Here is a 26,552-nt window from a genome sequence, read left to right as displayed (position 1 = left end):
GGGAAGATCTGCTGGAGAAGGAATAAGCTACCCACTCCAGTATTCTTGGGCTTCCCTTGTGGCTCAGATGGTAAAGAATCCACCTGCCATGTGGGAGGCTTGGCTTCAATCCCTGGGTTGGGAAGATTCCCTGGAGAAGGGAAAGGCTACCCACTTCAGTATTCTGGCCTGGAGAATTCTATGAACTGTGTAGTCCATGAGGTTGCAAAGAGTCAGACATGACTGAGCAACTTTCACATTCACTTCACAGCATAAGCATCAGGTATCAGTGTTCGTCTAGTAGAGAGAGAAGGAAGGACCATGTTAGATATTGGATGTATCTATTGAACTACTGAAAGTAGCTTGATAATGATGAATAGTATGATTATTCAAACCAGGAGATAAGCATCAAGTCAGAGTCAAACAGTCTTAAAATCTTTCCTCTGACCATAAATCTCCATGCAGTGGCTCCACTATAGCCAGTGTCTGGAGCTATTTACCTGCTTCAGGACCACGTGGCAACCTGCAACTCCTCCAGTCAGCTCTTCTACTCTGTTCTCCACATGAGAGATAGTTTGGGAATCATCAGCTCAGAACTCTCCATTCCTGCCCAGAGCCCCCAAAGCTTGCTGCAACTGCTCAGCTCTCTGCACCTTCAGGCCTGTCATAGGGGCCAGAGCGGGCTTCCTGATGCGGGGAGCTCCCAAACTGTGCCCTGGGCCCTGAGCCTTCCATTCTGCACGTCCTCTCTGCTTCGTGAATCTTTAAACCACTCTCCTTCATCTGGACCCTTTCTGTCAGCATGTAATATGCTCCGATCTCTCTCAAATAACAAAAGCCTCCATGATCCCATGTTCGCCTTGACAGCCTCCTGCCCTTCACAGACAAGCACATTAGAAGAACCGTCCAAAAGAACCCACCTTGGTCCTCCTGACTCTTCTCCACCCTCTGTCCCCATCCCCTCCCATGAGACTGGCCCCATGTCTCTTCACCCGATGGGTACTCTGCAGTTCTCCCACCACTTTTTGGCCACTCCCCCATCTTGCCCCTGTTTCCTGGTCACAGCATTCTTCTCATTCACCCTCCGACCTCTCTGGCTGCTCCTTCTCAGTCTCCGTTGTGGGTTCTGCTTTCTGTGCCCATCTCAAATATTACTGTTCCTGGGGGTTCTGTCCCGGGTGCTCTCCTCACTTCACAGACATTGGGGACAACCTTATCCTTTCCTTTGATTTCCATTTAACTCACAAACCTATGCTTCTCTACTGAACTCCAGACCTCTGTGTCTACATGGTGATCTGCTGGACATCTCCACTTGGAGTTTCCTCACACAAAACATGTTCAAAATGGAACTCATCACCAACCTCTCCTAAAGAAAAGAAAACACCCAACAGAACAAAACCGTACTATTCCTCTTCTATTTCCTAAATTGAGGCCGTGAGTTAACAATTTGCTCAAGCTGGAAACCTGAGCATCTCCTTGATTATCCTTCTCTCCCACATGCCATCTGTCATTAAGTCCTATTAAGGTATGTTTCAAATCCAATAAAAAGACCAGTGGTTGCCAAAAATTAAGAAGGAAAAGGGGATGAATAGGCAGAACATGGGTAATTTTTAGGGCAGTGAAACTACCTCATGTGATACTAAAATGGTGGATACATGTCACCACATGTTTATCCAAATCCATAGAAAGTACAGTAACAGATATAATCCCCAATGTAAACTATGGACTTTGGGTGGTAATGATGTCCATTTAGGTTCATCAAAAAATATATCACCAACTTCAGATAGGCAGATGATACCACTTTAATGGCAGAAAGTGAAGAGCAACCAAAGAGTCTCTTGAGGATGAAAGAGGAGAATGGAAAAGCTGGCTTGAAACTCAGCATTAATCATGGCATCTGGTCTCACCACTTAATGGCAAATAGAAGGGGAAAAAGTGACAGGTTTTATTTTCTTGGTCTCCAAAGTCACTGCAGACGCTAACTGCAGCCATGAAAGTTAAAGACACTTGCTCCTTGGAAAGAAATTTGCAACAAATCTAGACAGAGTATTAAAAAGCAACAAAGCTACTGATTTTTCCAGTAGTTACGTACAGATACGAGAGTTGGACCATAAAGAAGGCTGCATGCCAAAGAACTGATGCTTTTGAATTGAGTTTTCAAGAAGACCAGAGTCCCTTGGACTGCAAGGAGATCAAACCAGTCAATCCAAAAGGAAATCAACCCTGAATATTTATTGGAAGGACTGATGCTGAAGCTGAAGCTCCAATACTTTGGCCACTTGATGCGAAGAGCCAACTCACTGGAAAAGACCCAGATGCTGGGAAAGATTGAAGCCAAAAGTAGAATGGGGAAATAGAGGATGAGATGGTTAGAAAACACCACTGACTCAATGGACTGAATTTGAGCAAGCTCCAAGAGATGGTGGACAGAGGAGCCTGGTGTGCTGCAGTCCATGTGGTTGCAAGGAGTCGGACATGACTTAGTGACTGAACAACAGCAGGGTTCATCAGCAGAGACAAATGCACCACTCTGGTGGTGGATGTTGATAATGGGGGAGGCTATGAATATGTAGGGGCAGGGGACACATGAGAACTCTACCTTCTGCTCAATTTTGCTGTGAATCTAAAACTGCTTTTAAAAAAGTATATTTAAAAGGAAATGCAGACACACACACACACACGCACACACACACACACACACACATATAAAAAAATGTGTCTCAAGTACACACCTTCTATTTCCATTGTCAACATCTTGATTCAGATGGGCACCACCTCACCTCATCAGCTCATCACTTCTCCCTGGACCAGCCTCCGGACCAGCCCAGGCTTGCCTCACACTGAAGCCTGAGTGATCTCTGTCAAGCAGACAGTTTTGTCCCTCTCCCAGCCCAAACCCTGCAGTGGTCCTCCAAAGTTCTCAGCATCAAGTGCAAACTCCACAACATGGTCTGCACAGGGCCTGCGTCATTGGCCACTCTCTCTAGGGCAGCTACGGGGAACTTCTGCCCTGTTGCTGCTCCGCCTGTTCCGGGGGCCTCATCCCCCTTCTGTGCCCTCTCTTGGCTAGCGTTGGCTCGCCCTTCAGGGGTCTATGTGAACAGCTTTTCTTTCTGTATGCCTGCCTTGATCCCTTCTGTCTGGGTTAGGCGCCCCTACACTGTGCTTTCTTAGCACCCCATCACCAAGCGTCTAGTTATTTACCTCCGGGCTCCGTTAGACTGAGAGTCTGAGTGAACAGGCATGGCATCTGCCGTGTTTCTTGGACCTCTAAGCACGTGGCTCACATCTTACAGGATATGCTTACTAAATAGTAGTTGAACGAATGAGTGACATTTGTTGATATCTGCGCTAAGAACTTTCAGCTCCCTCCTCTGCTTTCTACATAGAGAGGGCATCTCAGGCCCTTTAAGGGTGATTCCAGGTGAGTGGCAAGACCAGAGGACTGAGGTGCAGATGAAGAGGGCAGATGATGTTAGGAGAACATTCTACAAGGCTGTAAGCAGGAGCAGTTTCAGGGTTGAAGAAAAATTCAGGCTTCCTTTTTCATCAGGTACGGAGTGAGGAAGCATTTCTGCCTGGGTGTGGAGAACCATTCAGGGCTTTTGAAAATGTACTGATTTGGTCTGACGCAACTAAGCCGACCTACTTCTCCTGCCCCTCTTTCTGCCTTTTCCTGATCGTGGCAGGAATATTTTCAGAGGGTATGTGCCTTATAAGAACATTCTGGCAAGTTCAGCTCAGGTCTGCTGAGTTGAGATCAGAAGCAGCTTGGATCTGGAGTTTGCTTTCAGAGTTCAGGGAAGGCTCCAATGTTTATTTTTTGAGTAACCCCAAAAGCCCCTCCACGCGCTGCCTGGCTTCCAGCTCAGATCATCCTCCTTCCCTTCCTCCCCTGCGGCCAGGCAGATCCAAGCTTGAGAGACAACGGAATCCTGGGTAAATTGTTTGCTCACAGTGAGGGAGTCCCCCCGACCCCACCCATCCAACCCTCCCTTCAGGCAAGGTCAGTATCAGCAAAGAGCCAGCTGCACTCCCCACCCGGGAACCCTAAAGAGACAAACTTGATAAAAATCTATTTTATTAACAGCCTGACCTACCAGCATTGATCACATTAGAAATGACGCCCACATGCACACTCCCAACCATCCACACAGGGACCAGGCTCAGTGGAGCTCAAAAAGCCGTTTAAATCTGTCCAGTGGTGATTCCTTCTCTAAGGGCCCAAAACATCCCCCCAAATTAATAACCCCCAGAAAGCAGTGCTGGGGAAAATTCCTTGCGGATTTGAGATTTTCATCTGTTAATCTCCTAACTCAATAAAGCAAGCACTCTCCTAACAAATTAAATACTTTTATTAAAGGGTGCCCTCCCCCAATCTCTTTGATGTGGGTACAGATCTGCAACCCTCTCAGGGTCTGAGTGTCCATGGAAGGGGTTGTTCCTGCCTCCTATCATTTTCTCCTGTTATTCCAAGGAGGCTCAGAACCCACTGGGATTTGCTGGTTCTTAGATTCTGGAAACTTCTGAGACCTCTGGCTTTCCTGAGTAGATTGCACAGCCTGTCAGCTGAGGGCAATTCTTGCCATTCTCTGGTGGGGGTGACAGGCCCCTAACAGGCCCCCATGCACCTCTCCTGTTGCAGTCTGCCAGGAGGAGCCTCCAGTACCGCTGTCCAGGCCAAGGTGGACTGGCTGGCCAGCAACCAAATCTTGTCTCTGACCTCTGCAGAGGCCTTCTGCCCAGACCTCCAAGAGTGAGCTGCAAACTAGCCAGGGTGAGCTGGAGAGATGGGAAAGAATCTGCCTGCAATGTGGGAGACGCAGGTTTGATCTTTGGACCGAGAAGATCCCCTGGAGAAGGAAATGGCAAGAAGGGTGGAGAAAGGAGCTCAAGATAAGGAGGACTGAGTGGTTCTCCCCCGAATTCTTCCTTCCTCAAAAATGACCCGCAAGATGCTACTCTTTCCATCAGCCTGGCACTGGGTTCAGCTGTTAGACTTCCTCCAGCCTCCAGGTTCCTCTCACTGTGGGTGTGAGGAGCTGCTCGGGTTACACTGGGGGCCCTTCTCAGGTCTCTTCAAATACTGTCCTTGGAAAGCTGCCTGTGGAGAAACACCCACACCCATTGCAGACGGCAATGCCAGGCCCCTTTATATTTCATAAGGGGCCTTCTTCCAGAAACATCATTATCTATAGTTTATCACTTTCCTTTCAGGGTCTATTGTGTGCAAGGCTCTAAGCCTCCACACTCCAGATTAGAAACTGGGTATCTCATCTATGGCAACAGCCATGTGTCTGAGGGCCCCAGGCCTTCTCAGAAAAGGTCCTGTGTGTGCGAGTGACAGGCACTCATGGGGGCCTGCCAGGGGTTCTGAATGCACACCTTGCCCAGGATGGGGAGAAGTCACCCTCTTCCTACTGGGCATTGGAGAAGGCCTTTCTCAACTTTTGTTCTCTCAATATTCCCCGCTTTGGACAAGAAAGGCATTTGCCCAGGGAGTTATAAGTCCTTCAGAGGCATTAAGCCACAGTAGCCCACACTGGGCTCTGGGCATTTGAAATGTCCTCCTCTCACTTATCAGCCCCAGATGGATGTCCTGGGCTCTGTGGCTGTCCCTGTTTATCTCTCACGGCAGTCAAATCCCTCCAGACTTAAGTCCTCCCTTGGAAATCAGAACAGAGTCCCTAGAAGTTGAAGGAAGGGGAGAGAGGTGGCTGGGAAAATGGGGAAAACATTAGGAAGCGCCTAAGCCCTCAAGTTGGAGACTCAGACAGCCCTGGACTGGCATCCAGACTTGGCTACCTGCATGCTCTGACTCTTGCATTGATCTGACTATTAATCTCAGTATCCTCAACTATGAAATGAGGATAATAATATTTCCTGCCTCCCCAGGGTCATTGTGCAGATCGAATGAGAGGAGCCATGAATTGTTATCATGCAGTAAGGGCTCCTTGAATGGACTGATAAGAAGAGGCTCTATACCTTCCGGACAGGGATCGGGCCCAGCCATGAGGCTAGGAATTCAATGCTTCTGAGGCCTGCAGGAATTTGCTAGTCACTCAATGGCCTCTTTTTCCTCCCAGGAAAGACTGGAGATGGGGAAGCTTGGGAATGTCAAAATCTGCTCCTCGTTCTATAGAACAACTACTGAGGTGAATGAGTTTGGTAGGTAAGGATGGGGCCCAGGCTCTGATTGGGGCAGCTGCCAGGTTCTGGGTGCTGTGGTGGCCCCCAGGCAGAACCACCTTGGGCACAGCTGGCAGTAAGTCCAAGCATTCTTAGGAGAGCAAAAAAGTTTAAAATATTGTTTGTGGGCCTCCAAAGCTCAACCCTACCAGAAAAAATATAATGTCTTAGCATTGCATTTCTCTTATTATAATAAAAATTTAATTCTACTTGAGCAAAGTTAATTTTAATTACAAATTTGGGTGTGGGGGCGTTAGTACAAAAAAGTTGGAGAACGTTGTTATATTCTGTCTTCCAGACTCTCAACTTCTGTCCCAGGGCTCCTCCTCTTCTTGCCAGCCCTTCCTGCTGCCCCTTCTTATACCCTGCCTTCTCCCTGGGCCCTAGGCAGCATTTGGCATTGCTAATCGGTCTAGTTCAGAGGCCTCTGTGCCCCGGGCACAGGGCACGGTCAGCACTAGTCCTTACCCTGGTTCTCTGCTGGCTCCCGTGACTTCACCGTGTGGGTCCCCTCCAGCCGTCTGGCTCTCCTCGCTCTTCTGTCGCCCCGACACGCAGCTCCCTCTGATCCCCATGTGCCTCTGTAGCTCCACTCTGCTTGTCCTGCCGCAGACTCTACCAAGTCCCTTTGGTAGTGCCCACTGGAGCGCCCGACTGGAGTTTTCCCGGGACACGTTCCCCTTCCTCCAGGCAGCACTTGCATCTATCCCAGCCTGCTTGGTGCTCTCCCTTTCACAACATTTAGTTTGACATGAAAGGACATATGCCCTTGTGTTATTCTCTCATAGCTTCACGGGCGTCTGTTCTACTTTCCCACCTGGACTTTCATGTCTTCGAGGATGAGACAGTCCTACGTCTCTGTTTGCTCCTTCGTGTCCACGCCAATTCTGAACACCAAGGAAAGGCAGGTGGGTGGGTCTCTGGGGGCCAGGCAGTGCCCTGGCAGGACTCAAGGTGCCGCTGGTCAGCTCAGCCCGGGCCCAGGCAGACTGCCGTGGGAAGCCCCCCTCTGCCGCCCTCCAGGGAGGGACTCACCTGGCCGACTCCTTCCACTCCATCTGGTCTCCATCATGCTGCAGAGTGTCCATCTCTGTGAAGAGGGTGGGGTTGGGAGCCTCATCTTCCTCCCCCAGGATGTCCTGGAGCTGCTCAGCAGCTGGAGACCCTGCAAAAGGAGGGCAGCAAGCTCTGCTGAGTGCCCTGTGGGAGGTGGAGGCCCTTGAAATGGAGCAGGAGCCAAGGGCAAGGGGAAAGTATTTCCTATTCAGTAAGACTAAGTCCACCTTCTGGGTGAAGCTAGAGTTGGATGTGGGTGGATGTGGGTGGGATATCCTCCCAGATAAAAGAGATGAGAGGATTTAGTCCATATTCAGACTCCAGGGACTTGAAGCTGACACCGAAGAAAGATGGAAAATGGCCAAAGCCAGGGCAGCAGTAAGGATAGGGAACAGAACAGATAAGCGAGGTGAGAAAAACTCTGTCCCAACTTCAGAATAACGGAGGGATCCCTTTTCCACTGGGCCCCAAAGAGTCACCTCCCACACTGGCCTTAAAGGGGCGATCAGCCCTGTGAAAGGATGTGCTTGCACCAGTGTGCCGTGTGGGCCCACCTTCTTCACGGGCAAGAGGACAGTCTGTCCCTGACCTCCCAGTCTGCTTTCCAGCTGCCCAGGGGGTGTTGCCTCCTGGGGGTCTCTCAGGCACCTCAGGTCAGCACTCAAACACAGAACACGTACCCTTCCCCAAACATACCTCTCCAGTCTTCCCTGTCTCCTTCTCTCCCATGCTCCCTCCCTTCCTTCTTTCTCTCGCTTAATATTTAATGAATGTCTACGATGTATAAGGCACTGGTTTAGGTGCAAGGAAGCAAAGCTGTGAAGAAGGCCCAGATATCCTTGATCTCCTGAGCCTCTCCAGTGGCAGATACAGACAATAAACAAGTAAACAAATCTATAAACAGTCATTGCAGGCAGTGATAAGTGTTCTGAAAAAAAAAAAAGAAAAGATCATGAAGCTACATTAGATAGCAAGATCAAGAAAGGCTTCTCTGAGGAGGGTATATTTGACCTGTGACTTGAAAAATGAGAATGAGCCACTTCTACAAGTGCTGAGAGTACGCCTAAGGTCTGAGGTAGAGCGTGCTGGTTAGGGTACCCAGAGCATGGTGAGCCAGAGACAGAGACACATACCATGTGACATCAAAAGCATGACCGTCTACCCAGCTGCATTGGTAGACATCCTGGATCATTCTCACCTCACCTCTTTCTCTCAGCTCCATTGCTGTATTAAAAGTTTTCAAGAATCCTTTTCTTCCTCACCAATTCCATTGCCTCTGCCCTAGTTCAGTCTCTTACTGACTCTCTTTTGCTGTTGCTGTTCAATTGCTCAGTTGTGTCCAACTCTTTGTGACCCCATGGACTGCAGCACACCAGGCTTCCCTGTCCTTCACCAACTCCTGGAGCTTGCTCAAACTCGTGTCCGTTAAGTCAGTGATGCCATCCAACCATCTCATCCTTGGCCACCCCCTTGTCTTCCTGCCCTCAATTTTTGCCAGCATGAGGGTCTTTTCTAAAGAGTCTCTTTAGTCTCTTTGCATCAGGTGGCCAAAGTATTGGAGGTTCAGCTTCAGCACCAGTCCTTCCAATGAATATTTAGGGTTGATTTCCTTTAGGATTGACTGATCTCCTTGCAGTCTGAGAGACTCTCAAGAGTCTTCTCCAGCACCACATTTCAAAAGCATCAATTCTTTAGCACTCTGCCTTCTTTATGATCCAACTGTCACATCTGCACACGACTACTGGAAAAACAGTATCTTTGACTATGCGGACCTTTGCAGGCAAAGTAATGTCTCTGCTTTTGACTGTCTTTGGGCTTCATCAAGTCTTCCTCTCCCTCCAAGCTTCTCTGTTTCCTCAGTTTATCATCCTCTTTGGCCCTCCCTTATTTCTCCATTGACTCCCAACAGTCAATAATTTTAGCTACTGTTTCATCACAGACTCTACCCTCTTACTCTTTGACTTCCCAGTAACACCAGACAGCTGATGCCCAAACAAGAACTAATTGGCCCAGTCTTGACCTCTGCAAGTGTGTCCTGGGGTGCAGGGAGAGGAAGCGTGGTACACAATGGTATGGTGGATACAAGGCGCCCTCTGGGTTTTCAATCTAGCTAGATGTCAGTGTGAATCTCAGAGGTGCTACTTACTCAGGAGTGAATTCAGTCTGAGCGAACAAGGTTGTTGTCCCAATAAATCAGATAGGGAGAATAATACACAAGACACAGGGCCTGGAATATAACAGGTGCTAATTCCCCTTGCCACCAGCGCTAGCACCCAGGCTCATGAGCCCCTCTGCATAAAACCACCCAGCTGTACAAATGAGGGTTCCCACTGTTACCAGGTCTCAGAAGTACAGTCACTTCCATTCATTCCTGTCAGTGTCCTTTCCCATGTCCCTCTAAGCAAGCCTCTTGATGCATTTCCTACCCCACTTCACCTAGAAAATAAGGCCTCCAGGCATGAAATCCATCAACTACCTCCCTTCTAGTCCTTCTGTGTCCTTACCATTGCTGCAGTCTATCTCTGAACAAAAGAATTCTTCCTCTAGCCCATGCCTGGCCCTATCTGTTCCCTTCTATTGGATTCTTATTTCTTCAACCAGCCTTTCCTTACCTGGGTCTTCACCTTCTCTCCTCCACCCTTTTCCTCTCAGCCTGTAAACAGCTCTTCCTACCTGATCCTGTTCTCTTTTCTCCTTCTCTCCCCTGAACTTCTTGAAGAGGTGGTTAACACTCACTGTCTCTCCTTCCTCCTTACCAATCACTTCCCAATATGCTGCAACTGGTTCATCCCCACCATGCTTAAGAAGTTGACTGAGGCAGAGATTTTAAACTGGCAGCACAAACATGTGTTTAATTCAGCTCTCATAGACTATAATAGTTTTTTAAATTGTTGCTAACATAAAGAATTATGAGATTTCATGTAAAAATATAGAGAGCTTTCTTGAAAATTCAGACACCCTGATGACAGTGCCCGTATTTCTACTTGGCAACAATCAGCTAGAGCTGAGTGATGGATAAACATATGCATTGCAGTTTGCCATACTCCCCACTACTCCCTACTGTACCCTGCTAATCTCATTTATGCTAAGCACCCAAGTTTAACTCTGTTCTCAGGTCTCTCTTTTTGTCTCATTCTCAAATCAGTAAGTCAGTAAAAACAAAATAATCAACAGCACTGTGAAGCTATGGTCTGGCTTATCTCTCTGGGATATCAGTGATGCTGACTGCATCCTCTGAACTGAAATGCTCTTGGTTGTTTTAAGGCAGTACTTTCTAGATATTTTTTCTTATCTCTTTGAGGACTCCTTCTCAATGTCCTAACCTGGCACCTCTTGCATGTCTCACTTAAATCTTGATCTTCCTCAGGATTCCTCCTTGGCCTTCTTGTCTCCCCTCTTTCTACACTCTTCCTGGACCATCTCATATTCTTTCTGGCATCATCCTATAACCAAGGTCACCAGCGTCTCTAGGTCCTAACTGTCCTGAGCGTTTCCAACAGCCAACTGTACTGCTCCATCTGGGAGTTGGGCAGTCTTCTCGAGTCAGCCTCAACATATTCAAAATAGCTCTGCCTCTCTTCTTCTGTCACACTAGCCTTATCCTCCTCTGTTTTGATTAATGGTGCCCCTAGCTATCCAGCCATCTAGAGGAGAAATTTGGGGCTCACTCTTGAAGCCTCCTTGTCTCTCATCATCCATGTCTAATCAGACACTAACTTCTTTCACTCACTTCCTGACTATTTTTTTGGCTCCCTTCCCTTTCCCCACCATTGCCACCACCTTTATTCAGGTTTTTATTGTCTCACATTCCTGTCAGCACAAGAACCAGCTGCTGCTCCCACTGTCTCTGTTGCCCCATCCATCCCATGCCTTAGATAGCAGCAGAGTTAGCGTTAAAGACATTTCAAACCTGCTCCTTTGGCACACTTCTGGGAGTCACGGTATTCTGGGGTGCAGCACCATAAAGTATTGTGCATATGAGTTAGAAATAATTTTACTAGCAGAAAATACTACCAATTTATCTGTATATAGCTTCAAGGACTGCATTTACTTAAATGATTTTTTACTTCTGAATTTTTCTACTACTTTAAACTTACATCCTTTTTATTGATTATTGATACTTGTTGGCAGGCATCAAAGGTTTACAGAAATTTTATAGACGAAAATTTAACAGTTGAACAAATAACCTTATTTTTTCCTTAAATTGGGAGAAGGCTAGGACTGCTTTATTCTGAGAGGGTAAACCAGTTCTCCGTGGTATGAGAGTTCAAGTACTACTTTCTTCAAATGTAGATTTGGTCATGTTACTCTTCAGGTGAAAAATAGTCAATAGCTCTCTAGGATCTAAAGCCTAGGGTCTATGACATGGCTCAAAACATCCATCATGATCTGGCCCTAACGTGCCTGGGTAGGTTCTGTCACATCCCTCATCCAGACACCCCAGCCATCCTGGACCCTGTATATTCTAAGTTCAGCTACCCTTGGCTGACCCCACATGTCCTGGATTCCAGCCACAGCAGACCACACACAGTTCTCCGAGGAGGAGGGCACGCGACTCCTTGGACCTTTGTGCCTGCCATTCCCTAAATCTTCAATCCCCCTCCCGCTTCAAGGCCAAATTAGAAGGCAGATAAGTGGAGCTGGTATGAAAGGATGAGACAGAACAAAGAGCAGGATGCCTGAGCCAGCTCCGTCTGCAGCATTACCTGTTGCCCGGAAGAGCTGGGCGCTGGGGTCTCCGGCTGTGGACACTGCCTCTGGCCCCAGCCTGTTTCCGCTGCTGCCACCCTGGCTGCTGCCGCTGGCTCCTCTTCCCCACCAGCAGGGCTCAACAAACTCACTTTTGTTTCCAGTTAAGCACCAGGGGAAGTGAGGGGAGAGGAGAAGAGGGAGAGGGAAAGCGAGGGAAAGGGAGAGAGAGAGGGAGGGAGAGGGAGAGAGAGAGAAGGAATATGTGAAAGACTGGGGAAGTGGGGAGAGCGTTATGTGAGAAGATGTAGTAAACGTGAGAGGAAAAACTATCGAGAGTGCATTAAAGATATTCTGAGTATAGGAGAATTGTGTGTGTGAGAGAGAGAGAGAGACAGAGAGAGGGAGAGAGAGCAAGTGAGCAGTGAGCAAGAGAGGAAAGACCCTCAGGTTCTCAGATGCACTGGGGAGAGAAGGTCTTGGTGGCCGAGGCAGAGCCTCTTGCAGGCAGCCAGGTCTCCACAGCAGCAGGGGGGTGGCACCTGCAGGTGCCAGAGGCCTGGCAGGACTGCCCTTTTGCCCCCACCCCCATGAGCCCTTCCCGCCAAGCCTGGGGGCCCTAGGGGAGCCCGGGCACCTCTCCTCAGGCCCCTTTATAACGGCAGAGGTAGGATTTTCCCTGAGACTCCCCGGAACTTCCTTAGGGCCTTGGCTGCAGGTGAGCTGGCTGGAGCAGGTCCTGGCCCGGCCTCTCTCAGTCCTCCAGCCCCAGGGTGGAGGTGGGGTGGTATGAGAAGAGGTGCTTTGAGGTCTCAAGTTTCACAGCAACTGCCCTTGGTCAATAATGTCCCCTGAAGCTGGTTTCTCCCCTTCCTCAACTTCACAACCCAACTCCTGATCCTTTCCATCTAAGTCTGCTTCCAACACAAAATGCCAAATATCACTTGGTGGGTGTTTTCTGAGAGCCCATGGACAGGGGAACTGGTCATTCAGGGTAAGTGGTGAACCCCCCTGGGGAATTATTTTGCTCTGCTGAGAAACTCCTAATCTCCTGGGTTCAGTTCAACAAGTACTTACTGAGTACTTAGAATGTGCCAAGGTTGATTAGAGGTCATGAGTGGCTGCTGCTCCAAGAAGCTCTGAACCCTGAATTTGCCAAGTCTCAGAGCTGGGAGAAAGCTAAGCGATGGTTGAATCCAAACACTTCACGGATGAGAAATCTGAGAACTGGTTTGTAGCACAGAAGGCCCAACTGGGCCCCTAATTAGGGGAGCCTAGAGGAGAGCAGTTTGCCGACACCCTCACCTAGCACTGCAACCCCCAAACCCCCTGCCTCTGCCACTGGCTCCCTTACCACATCTTCAGGCCTGAGAGTCAAAGATCAAGTGTGCCCACTTTAAACCCGAGAACATAGCAGCAGAGGCTCAGGGCTGTGTGGTTAGGTCGGACGCCCCAAGCAAATGCCACCACCAAGGAGTTCCTGCTTTGGCGGGCTCCTTAGCAGGGGAGGGCAGTGAGGAGATGGGCCCCTAAAGGATCTCAGGCTACTGTTTGTACTGCACTGTGGCTGGCGCCAGCCCATTTCCTTCTGAACACCACTGGACCGACCTTGCACGCCACACTGAGTCAGGGGCTGTGTCTGATCTCGAAACCCCAGAGGAACACCCACAGAGAGATCACCAAGGATGCCAGAGGATTCTCTTTATTCATGTGGTGCTTTAAGAGCTCAGACCTGGGTTCAATTCCCGACTCTGATAATTACTGGCAGTGGGATCTTGGCAAAGCATTAAGCAGACTGAGCCTTAGTTTCTCCGTCTATAAAGTGAGAATAGTCACCCCTGCTTTACTGGATTATGGTGACCATCAAATGAGATGATGTATGTGACATGATTGGCACAGTGCTTGGCATATGCCAGTCACCCAGTAAACATTGCTATGATTGATGTCACCAACAGGTCTGACATTTTCCTCCCTCATAACATTCCAAGAGCTCAATCCTTCTCGTTTCTGAGCACTACTACTCCCGTGCTACCCCTCCCCATCTCCCTTCCCTCGGGTCCACAGAAATCTAGTGATGTGCTGGGTTCGTGCCTCAGGGTTTCACTGCATCTCCAATGCACTCCAGGTCCCACATGCAAGTTCATCCACAAATGAGAGAGGCTGCAGATAAGAGCCCCTCTGGTCGAGAGCTCACAGCAACAGTTACACAGTGATGGCCCAAGTGGACTAAACTAGCAGTTTCTGGGAGAAATCCAACCTTGGCAGGACCAAGCTTGAGGAAACACACGAAAAGAATCAAACGGAATCATGCTTTTACTGGTGACAGGGAGCGGGGCACCTGTCCGGTCATTAGTTGAGCAAAGCACAAAATCACCTGGAGTGCAACTGGACTGCAGCCTGCAGGTATTCAACTCCTAGAAGACCCAGGAGGTGTTTAAGACCACCAGGAAGTCAGTGTGAGGGCCTGGGGTCCTCAGCTCAGAGTCTTCTCACAAGCACTCTCTCCCAGGCTCCACGTGAGTCACTGGACACCCACCTTGGTGAGGTCAAGGTCTGTCTGGCTTACGTTGTGTTACTGGCCCCAGAAAAGGGTTCACAGCATGGGCATTCAATAAACATTCGCCAGGTGAATGAATTTCACTGCTTAACACTCATGAGTATATCAGCAGGGACCAGCCTCAGCGGAAAGAAGCCGTGAACAAGGAAATGGAGCTGGGTATGGCTTTTCCAGTAGTCATGTATGGATGTGAGATTTGGACCATAAAGAAGTCTGAGCACCGAAGAATTGATGCTTTCGAACTGTGGTGTTGGAGAAGACTCTTGAGAGTCCCTTGGACTGCAAGGGGATCCAACCAATCAATCTGAAAGGAAATTAACCCTGAATATTCACTGGAAGGACTGATGCTGAAGCTGAAGCTCCAATACTTTGGCGAAGAGCTGACTCATTAGAAAAGACCCTGAGGCTGGGAAAAATTGAAGGCAGGAGGAGAAGGGGATGACAGAGGAAGAGATGGTTGGATGGCATCACCGACTCAATGAACATGAATTTGAACAAGCTCTGGGAGTTGGTGATGGACAGGGAAGCCTGGTGTGCTGTGGTCCATGGGGTCACAAAGAATTGGACACGACTGAGCAACTGAACAACAGCAACGAAGGGGATCAAGAACAGTCCCAAGTTCTGAGGAGTGGGAGAGACAGAAACGGGGAGCTCCAAAGTCATGCCAGCATTCATCTGAGGCGGTCCTCAAGAGAAGGCAGGAAGGCCCCAAGTCCTAGTTTCATGGACAGTAGGGTTGTTTTTTTTTTCTTTTTTTCCTAGAGAGCAGTCCATAAACTCAAAATGTGCTCTCTGGGAAGGCAGGGAAGAGAATCTGCGAACCTGTAGTGTTTGCGGGAATTGTCCCATCAGTAGCTTCGGGTCATCTGCTGGCCCATACACTCCCTCACCCAAGGGATGACGCTCTGTGGCTGTGTCTGTGGAGTACCTGAACTGTGCCTCTTGGCCATGGTTAATTGAACCAGGAACAGTTCATTGGACACCTGACTCAAGCCTGGAAATTTTGAATTTGGGTTCTGAGATAGCTGGGTGTTTCCTAATGGAAGGAACGTACAAACTGAAAGCTGAAGGCACGGAGAGGCAGTAAAGGCTACACACAGCGAGAAAGAAAGCAGACTTATAGAAGAAGCAAGGGGAAGGCCACGAGTCCCAGAGAGGGGACTGAGGGTGTTCATCCTCCTGCTGAGCCTGGTTGGTTGTTCTTTTGGGACTGTGAGAAACTCCTTTATTCATGTAGTATAAACTGTTACTCTTCCTCACTCCCTCCTTGCTCAAGACAGCTCACGTAGGTTTCTGATTGTTGTTGTTTAGTCGCTAAGTCGTGTCTGAGTCTTTCAAGACCCCGTGGACTGTAACCTGCCAGGCTCCTTTGTCCATGGGATTTCCCAGGCAAGACTACTGGAGTGGGTAGTGCATTTCCCTCTCCAGGAGGTTCTGATACTTGTGATCAAATTACTTTCTTAATCATGAGTCTCCCTTATATGAAATTCTAGGGCATGGAGATTTTCTTCTGTATTCCTTCTCAAAAGCTGCAAGTTTAAGAGTTATAAAAGAATGTTAAGTCTAGCTAAAGGGCTAAACTTAGACGAGACAGACTTTGTGAGACTGTATTAACTTTAGTTAATACATTGTGTGTTTGTGTGTGTGTGTGTGTGTGCTCAGTCACTCAGTTGTATCCAACTCTGTGTGTCTTTAGCCGTGCAGAAATGGGTGGTGAGCTGAGGTGGGGCAGAGGGAAACAGATGTGACCAAAAAGTGGGTGAGGGGAGTGAGTGTATGTACTGAGAGGGAGGGGAGAAGCTGGGGCTGGAGGTGGCTGAAGAGAATCAGGAGATGTGATGGGACTGGTGAGGTGCAGTGGGGGTGAGGTGGGAGTTGCCAAAAATATGGTAGAGAAAAGCAGCCAGTAGGAAATTTCAAGTGACAACGGGATTTTTAAGAAAGGGAATATTTAATGAGTGAAGTGAAAGTCACTCAGTTGTGTCTGACTCTTTGAGACCCCATGGACTATACAGTCCCTGGAATTCTCCAGGCCAGAATACTGGAGTGGGTAGCCTTTCCCTTCTCCAGAGGATCTTCCCAACCCAGGGATCGAACCTAGGTCTTCCACATTGCAGGCAGATTCTTTACCAGCTGAGCCACAAGGGAAGCCCAAATATTTAGTATCTCTCTTTAAAAACTGTGTATCTCTGCAAGGTGAAAAGGCTCTATGGTTCTGAACCTCAAGAAAGCCTGCTCCTCACTTATATGTGGGATGTGACCCATTTGGGGGAGACCAAAGGAGGACTGAGCCCCATTCCTGAGCTGTGGCTTGCCTGGAGGTGAGAACAGAGAACAGGTACAAGAAGTGAGACACGGTGAGACCGTGAGCCCAGCACGCAGGTCTCGTAGCAGGAATGCTACTGGGACTGGAAATTCACAGAAGTTTATGCAGAGGCGAGGACGCTAACTCTCAGGGAGTAAGGTAAATCCAAGTAACATATGTGTTATAATAACTTTATATAGATATACTTTTTTTTTTTTTTTTTTTGCTGCACGGCGTTCTCTATTTGCAGAGCGGGGGCGACTCTCTAGCTGCAGTTGCGGGTTTCTCATTGCGATGGCTTCTCTGGTTGTGGAGCACAGGCTCTAGGGCGCTTGGGCTTCAGAAGCTGTGGCGTGTGAGCACAGTAGTTGTAGCTCTCGGGCTCTGGAGCACGGGCTTAATAGTTGTGGCACGTGGGTTTAGTTGCTCCATGGCATGCGGGATCTTCCCGGATCAAGGATCAAACCCGTGTCACCCACATTGGCAGGCGGATTCTTTACCACTGAGCCACCAGGAAAGCCCTAATAACTTTATATTTATCAGAACTTTAATTGGTTCACTTGCAAAATTGAACTTTCAACCTCAATTTCCCCTTAAGGTATAAAGTTCACTAACTCAGGATTCTCTTCCAATAGGGATTTTTGTTTGTTTGAATGTTGTATATGTTGATAATTCCAGGAAATAAAAGAAATCCAATTGTCTTTGTTCCTATGTTGGAGTCCCTTAGTGGAGGAGATGCTTTAGAGATAAATTTGTTCTCTGTCCCAACCCTCACACCTTCCTTATCAGAAATGGGAAAGACCATATGAAATCTATTTTTGGTCCTAAAGCCTTGAAGTCACATGAGGCTCAAACACCTGGGGAGAAAACAGCCGCTTTCTCCCCTACTGCTCATCTTGGTGGTTTTGATCTTTCAGTGACTCTTGAGTTGTTCAGTGCTTGGCAAGTAGAAGATGACCTTAATACTTTTTCACACCCCTCCCTCCAGAAGGATCTCATTAGCTTCTCAGTACCAGTGAGAACAGCCAAACTAGAGGTCTACTCATAAAGGAAAAAAGATTTGGGCTCCTTGCTTTTAAATTGGGTTAACACAAATCAATTGAAGTAACATATGTCAAGTGCCTGTAATGTACCATGTGCCACGTGAAGGACTTTGCGTCTGTTTTTATTCTACCTAGGAGCTCACAGCTCAGTGTGACCAACATCCTGACTTTCTTTGAACTGACCGACTTTAGCACTGACAGTTCCGTGTCCCTCGTCCTGGGAAAGCCCTCTATCCCAGGCAAATGGCAACAGTTTGTCACGCGACAACCATCTTCCACTCTGCAGATGAAGGCACTGAGGCCCCAGAGCCTGCACACCAGGCTGGGCCTGGGCCGTTTCCTTTCTCTTAGATCTTGGCTCCAGTTCTTAGCACCAGCCAAGAAGAGCCAAAGAGCAGTCGTATTTCTACAGCTGCTCTTTACCCTCTTGCTCCTAATAGCTTCTCCAGAGGCTCTCAGAGCCAGAGAATGCATTCTTTCAAGGGAAGGAAGCATGGCTTTTACTGATTCTCACCACAGCTTGATGGTTCTATTCCCTGTATGTGTTCTGCTAGAGTCAAAACTGGAGGAAGGGGTGGCCAAAATAATATTCATATTGGAGGAAGGGGTGGAGGTGGGACAAATAATCCTATGCTATGGCATATTATATTATGGGGTAACTACTATCTACCTATCCCTTTCATCATAAGGTAGTTTGGCTGCTTGAAAAAATATAATTCTTAGCCCATGTCCAGCTGGTCATGACTGACTGGTGATGACTTACAAAGGGCAGAAGTGTAGTGGAAGAGGAACACACGGGTTTTGGAGTCTACTGATGTTTTCAATTTCTAGCTTCACTGATTCCTGCTGTACCACACTACATCTCTTTGAACCTTGATTTCCCAATCTGAAGATGAGGATAATAATATCTCCTTTTTATTAATGTGACACATTTAGTTAACAAAATTATTATGAAATACCATTTCACGGTATGCATGTTTTGCACACACATCATCTTGCTGGATTCCTGTTGTTTTGTGAGGCAGGAACTGAAGGAGTCACCTATCAATCCTTCAACTACACAGGCTTAGCTATGTCTAGCCACTGTGCCTGGTCTACCTGCTGACCCCATTCTGCACAATTCCTCTCTTCCGTAAAGCTAGGTCCTCGTGGACTTTGTGGCCAGCTGGAATGCCTGCCTGCGCTGTCTGAATGGATTCACAGAATAGACAAGGCACTCAGAGAGGAAAAACACATCTGGTCAGTTGCCCTGAAGCAAAGAAAAGTGGCAGATTCAGGCAATTATCTAGATGATGCAGTACAATGATTTGGGCACTGTTTTGTTTTCTGTTCCTCAGGTCACTGTCACTGACCCGGGAATCTCATAGAGCAGGGTTTATATTTGCATCACACACACAATGCCCCCTCTGATTTGGAAGAAGTGAAGGACAGAGGGGTGGACCTCTACCACCCCTAACAAAGGGCTGGAACAAGTTCAGCTGCCATGGGTGAAAACTCACTGTGGTTGTTGACTTTGCTTGCAGGCTTTGTAGCCCCCTTAAATCAAGAATGTCTGTAACTGGGGCCTGGAAAGTATTCTTAGAGGTAGGTGGGTTCTATCAGAATTTTTAAAGTTCGTGTTTCCATTTTGAAGATAATCTTTAAAAGATTTATTTTATTAGCTATAAGGATAAAACATGTTATAATTCAAAATTCTAAGATATTTTATGGAAAAAAGCCTTAATGAATTAATATATTATTTCTCAAACTAGAATTTTTATGGTCCCTTGGGGCTCTACAAATATACAAAAGCACTTTCATGAGTCTACAATAAGTTATTTTCCCTTTAAAAGAAGTTCTTACTTTACCCAAGCTTGGAAGATGTGGCCTGAAACTTCCTGTCTTCCTATGCCTTCCCACTGTCTCCTCTGTTCCACAGCCATGCCATGTGCCATGCATGGGGACAGCAGGCTGAAGGGAATGGACTGAATGTGCAAATGTACCAAAGGATTCTCCTTTCTCTTCCCTTTGGTTTCCAGTTAAAACCAGTGTCCCCTTAACTCAACCAGAAACCACCCAAACAACACAAAATCCACCATTCATGACCACTTCTGTGAAGTACCATGTTGCATCAATATATACCATTTGCAGAGAGTACCAGCTCTAACCCACTTTCCTCTTTCCTGACTGAGGAAGGACCCAGCAGACTCCACTTTTAAAGGGTGACTCCATCCCTGAATGTTCTGGGGTGACAGGGAAATGCTCCAGAGAGTGAGTGAGAGGCATCCAGACCCAGCCTGGGGAGCAGGCCTCCCTATCAGGCTTGCCCTTCTTTGGGTCTCAGATATGCCAACTCCCAAATATGTATGTGTGGGCATGTTTGTGTGTATGTGTGTATCAGAGCTCATTTCTTACATTAGACACCGCCGAAGGACTCCCCGTTAACCCCTCTCCCACATAGGCACAGAAGAAGTCATAGGCCTTGGTAGACTTGGTGCCAATAACCGCAGTTGTTCAGGGCTGTGCTGGGATGGGGGTGACTCAAATGGTCTTTGCCAGAGTGTATGTCACTGTCTGCTACAGGAATGTTAAGAGGCTGCTACTGCCTGACATCCCTTTGAAGGTTCAGATGGTAAGATAACTCATTTTGCTTTGTTCAAGACCATGGAAATGTGTAGTAGAAATCAAGTAGATGCTATTTATTTCACAGATTTGGGATGTGCTGCAGGTGAAATCATATCCCTAGAACCAGGGAAGACACAAAAGGATAAAATGTCACAGCAGCTGTGCTCTAGTCTTTCCACTCCTCTCAAGATTGATATTTTTCTTTCCACAGAAAGGAACAAAAAACTGCTTTTTAACAAGCCCAGAACTGATTCCTGCAGCAGCAGAGGCATGCCTCAGGGGTTCTGCTGACCTGGGAGAAAGCCTCCAGGGCTCTGGAAACTGTGGTGCAGAGCACCCAGACAATTCCAGACCATTCCTTCAAGCTCAGGTGAAGAGAGAGGGTGGAAGTAATGCAACAAAGAATTCGATTTACTGAGCACAACACCTCTCACCAGTCATGTTTGTTATTGGTTCTTAGGGCGGCTGGATATTTGCCCTTAGGAATTTAGAAACAGGAAATAATTCTGAGAATTAAACCATGAAATCAAAGTGGAATGTGCCAGAGCGGAGGTCTCAAAGTTACCAGAGTTGACAGGGGCTCAGCCTGACTGAAGGGACTCTCTGAGCAGGGGCTGGTCTGCTGTGGCAGCAGAGCAGAGGGGCCTAAGAGGCCTGAGCCACGGGGGCATTCCTCACATTCTCCTGCGAGTCCCCCTCCCCTGCCCTGCCCTGTCTGGACCCCCCAGCAGATGGTTCCCAGAATGTTCCCCAAACTCACGTGTCTTGCTGACACGGTCCACACTGCCGCACGCACTGGCCAGCCCCTGCTGCGGCTTGTCTGGCCGCAAGCCCCAGTGGGCCTTTTGCAGGCCTGGAAGCTGTCCCTTCTGGTCTCTTTTCCTGTGAGGGTAACTGGGAACGGAAAGCCCGATGTGAATGGAACGGCAGTCTGTGGGCACAGAATAAAAGAGAGGGTAGGCAGAGTGACTGAAAGCTGGCATTTCTCCTTAATATCCTCCAGTTACAAAGAGCTGAGGCCACCGGAAAAGATCAGAAGACATGGGATTCCTGGACGGGGCCACTGGGCTTGACCGAATTCCAATTCTGAACCAACTCAGCAGTTCCTGGAAGGGGGACCTTTGGGCCTATAGTTAGAATTCTTTCAGAATGAGCGTAACTCACATCTCCCCATTCTTGCTAGTCCAGAGCAGCAATAATTACATATGATTTATGACACATGGGCCAGGAGAGAGGCCTTTAACAGGTCACAGATTTAGTCCAAAATGCCAAGTCTCAGCTTTGATTGTTAATGGGAAAACCATATGCATTTCCATCAAGGCCATTTTCACTAACAACCAAATACCATGTGAACTACTACTTATCAGAGAAGCGAGTTATCAAGAATTTCTCAAAAATGATTTTGTAAGCTAGAATTTTCAAGAGCTAGCAAGGACCCTAACTCAGAATTCTACTAAGAAGCCACCACTAAATCTGTGCTCAAAGAGGCAACTGGAATCCTCTCAGCTCTCCAGAAAGACCTTCTACTATCAGTTTTTCATCTATATTGTCTTGAGTTGGTCAACAATTTTTAAAATAATTAATAGCTTTTTTAAATGTTTTTTTAATTTTTTATTATAGATTTATTTATTTTAATTGGAGGCTAATTACTTTACAATATTGTATTGGTTTTGCCATACATCAACATGAATCTGCCATGGGTGAACACGTGTTCCTCATCCTGAGCCCCCCTCCCACCTCCCTCCCCATACCATCCCTCTGGGTCATCCCAGTGCACCAGCCCCGAGCATCTTGTATCCTGCATTGAACCTGAACTGGCGATTCATTTCACATGTGGTATTATACATGTTTCAATGCCATTCTCCCAAATCATCCCACCCTCGCCCTCTCCCACAGAGTCCAAAAGACTGTTCTGTACATCTGTGTCTCTTTTGCTGTCTTGCATACAGGGTTATCATTACCATATTTCTAAATTCCATATATATGCATTAGTATACTGTATTGGTATTTTTCTTTCTGGCTTACTTCACTCTGTATAATAGGCTCCAGTTTCATCCACCTCATTAGAACTGATTCAAATGTATTCTTTTTAATGGCTGAGTAATACTCCATTGTGTATATGTACCATAGCTTTCTTATCCATTCATCTGCTGATGGACATCTAGGTTGCTTCCATGTCCTGGCTATTATAAACAGTGCTGCGATGAACACTGGGGTACACATGTCTCTTTCAATTCTGGTTTCCTCAGTGTGTATGCCCAGCAGTGGGATTGCTGGGTCATAAGGAAGTTCTATTTCCAGTTTTTTAAGGAATCTCCACACTATTCTCCATAGTGGCTGTTCTAGTTTGCATTCTCACCAACAGGGTAAGAGGGTTCCCTTTTCTTTACATCCTCTCCAGCATTTATTGCTTGTAGACTTCTGGATAGCAGCCATTCTGACTGGCGTGAAATGGTACCTCATTGTGGTTTTGATTTACATTTCTCTGATAATGAGTGATGTTGAGCATCTTTTCATGTGTTTGTTAGCCATCTGTATGTCTTCTTTGGAGAGATGTCTGTTTAGTTCTTTGGCCCATTTTTTGCTTTTTAGTGCAATTTAAAAATTTTAGTTGTTGGGCTTCCCTGGTGTCTCAGAGTGTAAAGCGTCTGCCCGCAATGCGGGAGACCTGGGTTCAATCCCTGGGTCGGGAAGATCTCCTGGAGAAGGAAATGGCAACCCACTCCAGTATTCTTCCCTGGAGAATCCCATGGATGGCAGAGCCTGGTAGGCTACAGACCACGGGGTCGCAAAGAGTTGGACATGACCGAGCGACTTCACTTTCACTTTCTCTTTAGTACAATTTTAGATTTACAGAATAATTGAGCAGATAGTACATTAAGTTCCATGTACTTAAGTTCAACCATACTGCCACCTCCACAGTTTCCCCTATTATTATTTTTAAATTTGGATATGATTGACGTATAATATTATATTAATTTAAGGTGTATAATATAATGATTTGATATATGTACATCTGCAAAATGACAACCACAACAATAAGTTCAGTCAACATCCATCACCACACAAAGTTATGAATTTTTTTCTTGTGTTAACTTTCAAAATTTAGTCTCTTAGCAACTTTCAAGCGTATAATACGGTATTATTAACTACAGCCACCATAACTGTACATTACATTCAGATATCTTATAACTAAAAGTTTGTGCCTTTTAACCACCTTCACCCAATTCCCCACCTTCCACCCCCGGCCTCTGGCAACCACCAACCTGTTCTCTGTTTCTATGTCTGGATTTTTAGATTCCATATGTAAGGGAAATCATAGAGTATTTGTCTCTCTGACTTATTTCACATAGCATAATACTTTCAAGGTCCATTCACGTTGCAAATGACAAGATTTCTTTTTTTTTAATAGCTGAATAATATTCATGTATATATCACATTTTCTTTAAACATTCAATTGCTGACGGACACAAGCTATTTCCATGTCTTGACTATTATAAATAATGCTGCAATGAACATGAGAGTACAGATACATTTTCAAGATAATGACTTCATTTCCTTTGAATATATATCCAGAAGTAGAATTGCTGGATCATACAGTATTTCTGTTACTAATTTTTTGAGGAATCTCCACAGTGTCTGCACCAATTTGCATTCCCACTAATGATGCAAAATGGTTTCCTTTTCTCCATATCCTTGCCAGCATTTGTTATCCCTTGTCTTAGATGATAGCCATCCAACAGTTGGGAGGTGATATATCTTTGTGGTTTTAGTTTGCATTTCCCTGATGATTAATGATGCTGAGCACATTTTCATGTACCTGTTGACAATTTGTATGTCTTCTTTGGAATGAATTCTATTCAGTTCTTCTTCCCATTAAAAAAAATTATTTATTTAGTTAGTTATTTTTGGCTGCACTGGGTCTTCATTGCTGCACACAGGCTTTCTCTATGTGCAGTGAGCAGGGCTATTCTTCTCTGCAGTGTGCGGGCTTCTCATTGCAGTGGTTTCTCTTGTTGTGTAGTACAGGCTCAATAGTTGTGGAGCACAGGCTTAGTTGCTCCATGGCAACTTGGGATCTTCCTGGACCAGGGATCAAACCAGTATCCCCTGCATTGCAAGGCGGTCTCTTAACCACTGGACCACCCGGGAAGTCCTTCTTCCCATTTTTTTAAAATGGAGTAGTCTTTTTTTTTGGTAACTGAGTTTTATAAGATCTTTATATATTTTAGACTTAACCCTTTATCAGATTTATGATTTGCAAATATTTTCTCCTATTCCATAGGTTGACTTATTGTTTTGTTGACAGTTTCTTTTGCAGAAGCAGTTTTAGCTTGATGTAGTTTAACTCATCTTTTATCCTGTTTCTTTTGCTTTTAATATCAAATTTAAAAAATCATTGCTGAAACTGATATCAAGGAGCTCACCCCTTATGTTTTCTTATAAGAATTTTATGGTTTCAGGTTCTACATTCAAGTCTTGAAGCCATTTTAAGTTGACTTTTCTGTATGTTGTAAGATAGGGGTCCTGTTCCATTCTTTGATGTGTAGCTGTTTAGTTCTCCCAACATCATTTATTGAAGAGACTATCTTTCCCCATCATATATTTTGGCTCCTTTGTTGTAAATTAATTGACTAATATATGTGTGGGCTTATTTCCAGGCTCTCTATTGATCTTTATTGATCTATATGTCTCGTTTTATGCCAATATCATGTTGAATACTATAGCTTTGTAATATAGTTTGAAATCAGGAAGTGTGATCTTCAAGCTTTGTTCTTCTTGCTCAAGATCGTGTCGGTTATTCAAGGTCCTTTATAGTTTCATATGAATTTGTGGATTTTTTAAAAATGTGTATCTGTGGGGAAAAGTGTCGCTGAAATTTTGATTGAGATTCCATTGAATCTGTAGATTGCTTCGGGTAATATGGACATTTTAACAATATTAATTCTTCCAACCCATGAGCATGGAATATCTTTCCATGTATTTGTGTTGTCTTCAATTTCTTCCATCAGTGTTTTATAGTTTTCAGTGTACAGATCTTTAATCTCCTTGGTTAAATTCATTTCTAGGTTTTGACACAATTGTAAATTTTTTATTTTATTTTATTTTACAATATTGTATTGGTTTTGCCATATATCAAAATGGAAGTATTTTCTTAATTTCTCTTTGACAGTTCATTGCTAGTATAGAGAAATGCTACTGATTTTTTGTATATTGATTTTATATGCTGAAATCTTAATTTTTTTTTAGTTCTAACAGTTTGGTAGAATTTGGGGGGTTTTCTATTTATAATATCATGCCATCTGCAAATAGAGAGAATTTTACTTCTCCCTTTCAAATTTTAAAATTTCTTCTTCTTATCTTTTCTTTCTCTTGCCTAATTGCTCTGGCTAGGACTTCCAGTACTATTTTGAATAAAAGTGGCAAGAGTGAGCATCTTTGTCTTATTCTTGATCTTAGAGGAAAAGTTTCAGCTTTGCTTCCCTGGTGGCTCAGACGGTAAAGCGTCTACCTGCAATGTGGGAGACGTGGGTTCAATCCCTGGGTTAGGAATATCCTCTGGAGAAGGAAATGGCAACCCACTCCAGTACCCTTGCCTTGAAAATCCCACAGATGGAGGAGCCTGGTACGCTACAGTCCATGGGGTTGCGAAGAGTTGGACACGACTGAGAGGCTCCACTTTCCTTTCCTTTCCTATGTTGTTAGCTATGGGCTTGTCATATGCGGCCTTTATTATACTGAGATACATTCCCTCTATAACCAGTTTGTTGAGTAATTTTTTTTAATCATGAATTGAGATGACCATATAATTTTTATTCTTCATTTCATTAATGTGGCATATCACATTGATTAATTTGTGATAAAAGTTTTCCCTAAGGCTGATCAGCAACTATTGATCATCATGACTATTTTTGAGGCCCAAGAAAGAAAACAAGAAAGGAAGAAAGTGAAGTCGCTCAGTTGTGTCTGACTCTTTGCAACCCCATGGACTGCAGCCTACCAGGCTCCTCTGTTCACGGGATTCTCCAGGCAAGAATACTGGAGTGGGTTGTCATTTCCTTCTCCAGGGTATCTTCCTGACCCAGGGATCGAACCTAGGTCACCCGCCTTGCAGGCGGACGCTTTACAC

The 26,552-nt window shown here is 46.1% G+C and overlaps 1 protein-coding gene across 3 annotated transcripts in view; it reads right to left on the bottom strand.

The window, feature by feature from the left end:
- SLC4A5 (solute carrier family 4 member 5) overlaps positions 1 to 26,552 on the bottom strand; it is a 138,108-nt gene that overhangs the window by 73,366 nt on the left and 38,190 nt on the right. For 2 of the 3 annotated variants that reach the window (XM_015473386.3, XM_059891714.1), the window contains exons 3-4: positions 21,183 to 21,353; positions 7,204 to 7,333 (exon numbers count right to left, since the gene is read on the bottom strand). In XM_015473386.3, coding sequence (XP_015328872.1) covers positions 7,204 to 7,333; positions 21,183 to 21,353 — 301 coding nt within the window. Of the gene's footprint in view, positions 1 to 7,203; positions 7,334 to 11,930; positions 12,305 to 21,182; positions 21,354 to 26,552 lie in introns of those variants that run through there. The other variant, XM_059891715.1, reaches the window with a different exon arrangement.

The sequence above is a fragment of the Bos taurus genome, chromosome 11, assembly GCF_002263795.3.
Source record: "Bos taurus isolate L1 Dominette 01449 registration number 42190680 breed Hereford chromosome 11, ARS-UCD2.0, whole genome shotgun sequence".
In the NCBI taxonomy this organism is placed as follows: domain Eukaryota; kingdom Metazoa; phylum Chordata; class Mammalia; order Artiodactyla; family Bovidae; genus Bos; species Bos taurus.
Note: the sequence above shows the minus strand (reverse complement) of the source record. Positions and strands in the feature narration are given on the sequence as shown.